The sequence below is a fragment of the Gavialis gangeticus genome, unplaced genomic scaffold, assembly GCF_001723915.1.
Source record: "Gavialis gangeticus isolate Ggan-Ray unplaced genomic scaffold, GavGan_comp1, whole genome shotgun sequence".
NCBI classification, from domain to species: Eukaryota; Metazoa; Chordata; order Crocodylia; family Gavialidae; genus Gavialis; species Gavialis gangeticus.
The window spans coordinates 2,456,760-2,466,179 of NW_017728991.1; the positions used below are offsets into that span (position 1 = coordinate 2,456,760).

Here is a 9,420-nt window from a genome sequence, read left to right on the forward strand (position 1 = left end):
ACTCTCTCTCCTTTTCTCCTAACAGTGGCAATGGGAAGCTGGCTTCCTGGACCTCCATCTTAGGGTTTGTGGTGATGATGTCCTTGGATGTTGGACTTGGGTAGTGGCAGGTCACTGTTGGCCAATGGAAGATGACATCGGAGCAATTTGTGCAGCAACTGTTGGAACTGGAAACATTTTTATGCCCTCCTAGATTTATTTTTGTGTATATATTTTTGATCCAGTTTGGTGTTGATTACCTATGATTTTATATATATCTTTTTTTGGTTTTGTTTTTTGGTTTTTTTTGTGGACCTGTGACTTCATGTTGACAGTTTTCAAAGCACAGAGACAGGTGGCTCCTTGCAGGTCCTGGGTTTCCTCTGCCACCAGATGTTTTTTTTTTCTCAACAGGGTTGTGGATAAGACATGCATCAGCCAGGCTGCTATTTGCTGTTGACTTTTCCTTCAGTTCTGGGACATGTGCCTATGTCTGTAATGGTCAGGTCTCTCTGTTATTTTTGATTCATCTGTAGGTGATTAGAAACTTGTGGTCAAATGTCCGAACTGGTTTGTTATTAAGCACTGGGACTCTTGACTGGGATAAATGATCAGAAGTGTCTGCACTTCTGAATTCATCTTGGATGTCTGGAAGTAACAGCACATATATAATCTACACAGGTATGTTGGTAGCAGAACATCTCATCTATCTTCCTGGTTCTTGGGGGTTTTTTTGTTTTGTTTGAATGGCATTAGTTGTTTGGATGGATACCAATAGAAATGAAACTTTATGGGCACCTTGTCCAGCTGGAGAAGTGGGGAAGGCATCTGTTTTCCCCTTGGTGCATGTCTTCTACATGAGGCCTTATTGTACACTAGTGATATTTGTCCAGTGCTCTGGTATTTGCTTCTGTTTTATATCATTGATAGATCACTAGTTCGGTGAAAATTCCCTTGAAACACTAACACGTGCTCTTTCCGGAGGATGGTCTCTTAGCTTTCCATCTCCGGCTTCCCCCTGAGGGTGCCTGCATTAGATTAGAAGAGCCTGGCCTTGTTAACACGTCTCATTTTCCAGGTCTAATAGGATTGATCAGTTAATTACCCAGCGCGAGCAGTCAAAAATGCACCAGCTCAGCTTTTTTCTTTCTTTTTTCAAGCACTTTTTTTTTGGCTTTTCATCATTCCCCAACTGCAGAGTGACTTGTTTTAACAGATCGGGAACAAGCCGTGCTTCTTGCAGGTGGACGCACACTTGTACAGTCAGCACAAGGGAATCTGATGGCTTCACATAAAGCTGGAGAATGCAGCACCAAAGTCGACCGTGTAATTGAGGCAAAACGCACATCCCTCCTCACTTTCGAGGAAGACGTCCCCCCGGAAAGGGGTTTGGTTACACATGTTGGCTGGCACCGTGAGTCACTGGTTGTCTGGCTGATATTCAGACTATTCGTGCCCTCTGGGCTTAAATTTGTAACCAATTAATTTTTAAGCATCCTAGACCATGTATTGTGGAAGCACTGTCTTCAATAAGCTCGCTCTCAGTCCTCTTTGAGAAGTTGTAGGATCACAGCCAAAGGGAATAGATATAAATGAACTAAGTGAAAGCCGTGGAATTTTTCCCTGGCTCATTTTGTTGGCTGGATTTCATTTGTACTTATCTGTATGTTGTCTGGGATACTACAAAAATGCTGTTTGCCAGTTGATCTGACCTTTTAACTGTGATTGGTTGCAATAAATGGGAAGTTGAAAGTTTGTACTGACTTAAATCTGCTCTATTTAACCCTTAACAGACTCCCCAGAGAAGAAAAGTTGCGTTCCCTCTTAATTTTTATCATCCTGGTTTGTCCCAGGTTTTTATGAGATGGCCTCCAAATTAGGCATCTCTAGTCCAAAAGGTAACCTGTCCCACGCGTGACGCTGTCACCTTGTCTTGGTAGCTAGACACCCTTCTAGTAAAGTTTGCTGGATTCATCGTGCAGACGATTGATCCATCCAGTCCTGCCTGTGATGTGGGTCTATGCTGGACGCGTTAGAGAAACGGTGAAAACAAAGCTCTGGGGAACAGGTATGGAAACCCCGGCCCCACTAAAGAAAGATGCTAAAGAAAGCCATGCTTGATGAACTTTCTCGTAGCCCAGGCAAAGCTGGTTATGGGGCTGAGGGCTTCAAGGAACTGAAATGGACTACTGAATGCACCCCCACGGCCTAGATTTCAGGTGCTTTTTCGTCGACCCTTATTGCGATCGCAGGAGCACATGGCTCAAGGGTAAGGCGGTTGTATTATTCTGGGTGGCCTGCATGCTGCATAGGCTGAGATTTGTAGACCTAGCAAAGGTCGAGGATAGCTTGGTAACGGAAGGCAGTCTGCCCAGATGAAGATGGAGGCCACGTATTGAGGAATTTGGCGCTGTTATTTATGTGCGGACCTGAAAGCTGCAAGGCCCTGAGGGCAGTAACCACATCACTTCAATTCATTTGGCAAAGGAGCCATCTGGACAATTGAGAGAACTAAGCACACTTCCCTTTCCAACTCCTATCATCATAGCCTGCAAACCGCTTTGGAGGCTACAGCTGGCACGGAGGTGACGTTGAGTCGCAAACCTTTTCCTGGAGAATTGCTTTTTCCACATAGGGATCTCAAAGTGCTTTATAGCAGGGGGTAAGTAGCATTGTCTCCATGTCACAGGTGGGAAAACTGAGGCACAGGCCTGAGAAATGACTTGCCAGCATGATGCAGTGAATTGGGGGTAGAAGCAAGGCCTTCTTGCTCTTGGTCTTGCAGTCTGTCCATGGGCAAAATGTTCTTGAAGGGGGTAAACCCTTATTTTCATCCGGTGAAGCTGGTACAACTCCCGACTTGCCCATTTGCATCCGTGAGGACAGGAAGAGTTGTGAGGGCATTTTTCCCAGAGTCATGGTGGAAGAGGTAGAAGCATCGGGGGTGTTAGATTATTTCCCAGTCAGGATTTTCAAGTGGAGCATCTGTAAGTGATGTTTTCTTATTTGATTTCTGGCGTGTGGTGTGAACTGGTGGAAAAAAAACCACATTATTAATTTAAAAGAAAACCTTATAATCAGCTCGCTGGGAGATAATATCACGTAATGCACTTAATCCTGCTTAGATGTAGCCCACTAAGATAATTATGTATGTTCATCCCATAGAAATGGGGAGGTGGGAGAGTGATGTTGGAAAATAACGTGAAAAATCCTTCTCGTCTGCCCGTGCCCCGGAGGGGAATGCAATTAGATATCTATTTCTTGCCATGATTGGAAGTCTGGCTACGATCCAGGCTTGAAATGATGCATGGAAACAATAGCTGTCAGGTAAAAGGCGGAGTCCTAAGCAAATACAATACAAACATATGGTCAGACCATACGAGGAGGAGGAGACTGGGAAGGTATTCAGCTCGTTATCCTGGGATCCGGCTGCTATCGTAGGAAGAAACGGTATGTTGGACAGAGGTGTAATAGAGAGAGGAAGGGTTGAACACTGCTGAGGAGACCAGCCTGACCTATGGAAGTCCTGCAGGTTGCATCCATGACACAAGAGTCCCCGTGTGACCTTTTTTAGCACCGCAATCGAAAGGCAATTTAAGGCAGTCTTGGGTGTCGATGGCTGTATGGCTGCAGCCGCAAAGTCCTGGATCCTGAGTGAATTTGGTACCTGATCTAGCTATTTAAAACCTAGTTTAGGCAACCAGCTGCAATCACATCTCTGTATAGCAGTGTACACATTCCCATGGCCTCTCTTTTCCCCATCTGTACAATGGGGATAATAACTCTTCCCTCCTATGGAAGTGGTTCTGTAAGGAAGCATGCATTATGCACATTCAGGGTCAGAAATTGCAGTAAGGATGGGGCATAGGAGCACCTTACATCTTTTCCCCAGGAGGAGGTTGAGGTGACTTCAAAGACACGGGGCACTGCAATATAGTGGATTTTTTTTGTGTCCTTGATTTCCTCTTTGTAAGTTCTGTGTTGCTGCGTGAGCTCCTGGGTGCAGGGACGGGGCCTGCCTGCGTGTCTGAAAAGCATCTGGCACGTGCTGGGTCTCTCTGCAAACAGAGACTAAGGAGCACGGTCTGTGCTGGATGCTTCACTTCATTACCAGACACAGTGACCGTGACGGGCAAGGCCTCAGGAAACTGGAACAAACCACCGGTCCTTTTAAAAAGAAATGCACCTGTGTTGCCTGGGTGGAAGAGGCTTTTTAATCAAGCCTTGGGCAGCGTTAAATGAGTAAGTCGCACACTTCTGGTGTTTCCTGCGCTGTTCTGTGGGGTCTGTGCCGGCTCCATTTGTCAGCGTTGTCCAGGCTGGGCTGACTCTAAGCAATCCAGAGAGGATTTGGGCAATGCTGGGCCTTCCTACCCTTTCATCTCAGTTTCTCCAGCTGGAAAACAGGTAGTTATTGCAGTCCCCGTCTCCCAGAGGCACCGTGAGGGCTTATTTTATTAAGTCCTTCAAGGACTTTTAGGCTGAGGCTGCTGCATCACCTTAGAGTCCAGCGGAGGGCATTGAAAATGGTTTGGGGGCTGGGGGACAGGACCGGTGAGGAGAGGCTGAGGGAAATGGGCTGATTGAGTCTGCAGAAGAGAAGACTGAGGGGGATTGAATAGCAGCCTTCACCTCCCTGCAGGGGGCTGCAAAGAGGATGGAGCTGGGCTGCTCTCAGTGGTGGTAGTTGACAGAAGGAGCAATGGGCTCAAGTTGCAGCAAGGGAGGTTTAGGTTAGATATTAGGAAAAACTCTCTCACTAGGAGAGTAGTAAAGCACTAGAATAGGTGACCCAGAGAGGTGGTGGACTCTCCATCCTTGGAGGTGTTGTAAGACCCAACTAGACAAAGCCTTGTCTGGGATGATGTACTTGGGGCTGGTCCTGCTTTGAGCAGAAGGCTGGGCTATATGTGACCTCCTAAGTCCCTTCTAACCTACATTTTCTATGCTTTCTATGATCATCAGAGATGCCCCTCTCCAGTTCTCCTTTCCTTTCCAGTAGTCACCATTAAACAACCAGTACGGTACCACCAGTTATCACGGAGGGTTCCCCTGGCAATGCAGAGATATCAAGGAGGTGGCATCTTTGGCGCACAACAATCGTGGTATTTCCATGCTGGGATGCTGAACACAGACCCTAAGAAGGAGAAGCTGGCTCCTGCCCAGTTCTCCAACAACTCCCAGTCACTTGACAGGAGCAGGCTCCAAAGCTTTTAATTTGTATGACAAAGTATCTGCCCATGGATCCAGTGTGGATTTTTTTTTTTTTAGCTTTATTTGCTCAAGCTGATTTACAGATGTCTCCATTGGTTTTCACTTCTCATTACTCAGCCCTTGGTTTTATAGGCAGTCACGCTTGGCGTGTACAGAGGATTGTGGGTAACCTCATGGACATTAAAGCTGCTTGAATGCAAATAATTATTTTTAGAAAAAGGAACCATTTTTTCTAAAAATATTCCCAGTCTCTTGTAGTGGCTTCTGGGATGGGAAAGTGCACTGAGAAGCATTGCAGCTGTCAGTCTTTCCTTGCATGTGGGACACCCTCTGCTCCATCCAAATAGTGTTTACACTCGGGGTAGGGATCATCACTTATCCCAAGCACAGACATCCAGAGGGATTGCTACGGACCCTTTGTCACTCCCCCGAAGACAATGAAGTTACTAATTGGGGTTGCTCAAGGGGGCAGAGATCAGAATTTGCCCTCTAATGGCCCTGTTCTCTGGAGGTGGTTTATCTCCCAGGCCACTTTTCCTTCTTAAATTCCCTGCTGCAGCTTCAGCTGGGTTTTATATCATTCACTTCTCAGTGTACCTGGCTTAAAAAGCTCTCCTCTAAGCCCGGTGGCGGTCATGCTACAGCAACGGGTGAAGTGACTCATTCGTCTCTCTTGCACAAAACCCATGTGTGCATGCCGTGCTTGCAGATCTGCCGTAATGCTTTGAGAAGGCAGAGGAGCAAAGCTGCTATTGAGTCCTTGGCTGTGGCCTTTATTGCTTTTTGTTTACCTGGGCTTATTTTAGGAGGTATTTTCCTCGAGGACAGGGACTGATGCTTTGCAGAGCCACACGTGTCCGTCGCTGGGGAGAGTGCGGTGCATGGGGAATGGGAAGCTGTTCCCCTAAGGCCATGGCTGCCCCAACACAACAGCAATGCCTTGATGACACTGCGCCACACGGAGATAACGGCGCTCGCATTGTCACTGTTTATCTCCGGATGAGGTCGCCGGAGAGGGGATTATGTCAGGCTGGGGCTGTGTCATGCAAAGCAGCTGTTTCGCACGCACAAAGATGCACTGCGGCGGGCCTGCCCGTGGGACGAGAGGGCAGGTGCAATGGCGTGGGTTGCCCTGGCCTCAGCCAGCTCTTCACTGTCCCTGAGAATCTGATCTGGTTTGTTTGCATGGAGCGCATGTGTGCTTGAAGCCGAGTGCCAATTCTGCTCCTAAATGAGGGCAGCCTGGCTCACTGGCTTATGTATTTCTCCACCTTCTGGTTCCCCGCCCTCACCACCGCACCCAAAATGCCTCCAGATATTGCACCTAGCCAGCCCCATCCCATTGGACTGTATCTACCCCAGATGTAAGAATTTTGCATCCCATCGCAGGGGAAGAGTTTCCCCCAGTGCAGCCCACCAAATATACCCTGCATGGCAGTGGGGATTGAAAAGCTGCATGCTTGTGTGCACATCTGAGCCCTAGCAAGGGACCGACGGCCCGGTGACATCTCCCCGCTCGGGGCCTGTCCGTCGTCTCCGCGGCCTGCGTCTCGAGCAGTGCAGGCACAGGAGGAGGGGACAGCAGCCGGAGCCGTGCGAGTGCAGACAGGTAAAGCCCTTTCTCCTGGGCAGCGTGACACAGCTCACATCGCCGACTGCTGAGTCAGGGAGCAGGAACGCTGGGGCAATCCCATCGCCCGGGGCCTCTGGGGTGTGAGAACCAGGGCGGGCCCTCCTTGCACAGGGCTTGCGTGCGGACACACTGTGTTTACCTGGGGACGTGGGGGGGTTGCGGGGTGGAGGAAGGTGCAACCCTACACAGTTGTGGTTTCTAGGGAGTAGGCGGGGACCAGAAAACCCCGAGCGAGGGCTTTGCACGCAATCAAACAATCATCCCATTATTGTAGCTCGTGCCATAAAGCACAATGCAGCCCAGAAACGACGGGCACGCAGGATGTGCTCCCAGGAAAGACAGCAGCACCTGAGTCATCGCTTCTAAAGAAACGCTGGTTTTTAACCTCCTTTCCTTTCTCCTAACCCCATCCCCCCAGGGGAAAGGGAGGACTGCTATTCTCTTCATGTGTGCTGTGCTGTACTTGGCAACTTTGGGTGGCGATTAAAACCCAGGCTCACATGTGCGTGCAGACTTCTAACTCAAGGGCGACTGTACAGTTCATCTGCTTGAGTCCAGGTTTCCCAGTGGGTTTTTTGTGGGGGGGTATGCAAGCAGCGATATTGCCTGGCATCCAGGTCCTGCTTTTCAACCTGGAAGGCATCCCCAGCTCTCCCCGATACTGCGCTGCAGAGACGTGTCCGCTTCTGTGGCAGGGCAGTGATGGAAAGGAGGGGAGCTTGTGGATCAGGGGTCCTTATTCTTATGGCTGGTGTTAGGGGATCTTTTTAATTGCTGGTCCAGATGAGGTCCAGCCTCCGTTCAAGCCCAAGTTTTTGAATCCTTACATTTGCAAATAGAAGCATGTGCATGGTTAGATACTCCATCTGTGCAAAGGGGAATGGCTGGCTGGAAATGTAGGCTGCCTTATCCTTCCTCCCATCCGCCTCTTCTCACCCACGCTCAGATGGCGAGTGGCGTAGGACTCGTTCTTGGCTTCTGTGGGACTGTGAAGAACCGAGCTGACCCGCCGGGGCCTTGTCTGTAGTTGAGGATTAAAGCGGTGAAAATTGGAAGTACAAGTGGTTTAAGGTGCCCACAGCAGCCATGCTCTGTCGCGCTCCAAACCGCCGCATGCATTACTTGGCCGTATCTTCCGAAAGGATTTGGCTTTTTGCTACTTTCCCTGTTGGAATATTTGCAAGGTGTATAAGAGAGATCTACTGATCCGAAGCAAAGTTGGTTGGAGAAACTTAAACAGAGCTTTCCATTGGAAAGGGCAGTTCCTCCAAAATGTAAAATAGCTTGCAAAATCTTCTTGATTTCTCTATGCCTTACTATATATCCAGTCAACACTGGAGCAAAATGTTTCCATTTTATTAGACCGCAATGATCTATTTTTCTGAATTTTCTTGGCATTTTTACGGCAATTGTTCCAAATGGCAGACTTTGAACTTGGGAAGTTGGATGCACAATGAAAGTTTTGTGCTTCGCACAACTCCCTAACCATGGCATCGGGATCTCTGAATATCTTATTTTGGATGTGAAGGCTGCACGGTACGAAGTCCCAACTCTGTTGGAAGAGCGGCGGGGGAATTATCTTTAGGCACTTGATATTTCCGTTGTTGGGATTTTGGTTAATTCTTCAAGGGGCCGCTTGAGAGAGAGGAATGGAGCCAAACGGTTTATTTGTGTGTCATTGTACAAACCCCAGTGGTAACTAGAAATCTCTAGTCTGAGACCGGCGTTGGGCAGCCCATGCAGGTTGTTTGAAGCTCTCACTTCCAGAAACCCCTTGTGGAAATCTGAGCGAGGAGAAAGGCCTGGGGAAAGGTCGGCTTTCTTTTCCCTGAGCCCCGGTAGGGTTAAGTCATCAAAAAATAAATGATGCATCATAAAGATGGACTATAATAATGTTTTATGTTGCAGGACTTGAGGCTAGGAGCAGGTCTCGGCTTGGCCGCTTGCATGTTTTCACCTTGGGCAACTCACTTAGCCTTTCAGCTCTCCCCGTGGGGCACTGAGAGGCAGAAGCTGCAGCAAGGCGTGGGAGCGGGTTGGGAAAGGCTGGCCCAGAGGCGAGACTGCCCCTGGCCGGGAGCTTCCAGGAAACCCTGCAACGCCTCAACTACAGGCAGGTTGCAGCCCAAAGTCAGGCAAGCAAAATGCTTGGGACGCTTGGGGCTTTTACAGCCAGATCTGGAATGAAACCCAAAGTGGCAATATCAAAATTTCCCTTGGCTTGCGTCTTGTCAACCATGTGGGTAACTGAGGTGAGTCAGAGGGAGAGACCTGGAAAGGGACCAGGTTGTTTCTATCCATTTTTCTTCTTCCTTTCCAGCGCCATCTGTCCTGCCGCGTTGCTGAAGAGCTGCTCTGTGCCACCCGAGGTGGCTGCATGCTGGTGACAGATGATCAGTTCTTCTCTGTGTGTCGTGTACAAATCTTTCTGCGGGCTTTTCTAATGGGAGTGAATAGCAGAATTTAGCAGCCCTTGCTGCCTTGCAGAAGAGGGGTTTTTTTTAAACACCCTCTGTGCATGTGTTTGGACTGTCTTTATCACCCTGGCTTGTGGCTCTGCTGCTAAAAAAAAAAAAAAAAACCCTTGAGAGACC

General features: G+C 48.6%; 1 protein-coding gene across 3 annotated transcripts in view; it reads left to right on the forward strand.

Moving 5' to 3' along the window:
• Positions 1-1,735, forward strand: part of SLC39A11 (solute carrier family 39 member 11) — a 256,171-nt gene extending 254,436 nt beyond the window's left edge. For all 3 annotated transcript variants that reach the window (XM_019516098.1, XM_019516114.1, XM_019516107.1), the window contains exon 10: positions 26-1,735. In XM_019516098.1, coding sequence (XP_019371643.1) covers positions 26-104 — 79 coding nt within the window. In that variant the 3' untranslated portion in view covers positions 105-1,735. The remainder of the gene's footprint in view (positions 1-25) is intronic.
• Positions 1,736-9,420: the final 7,685 nt, after the last annotated feature.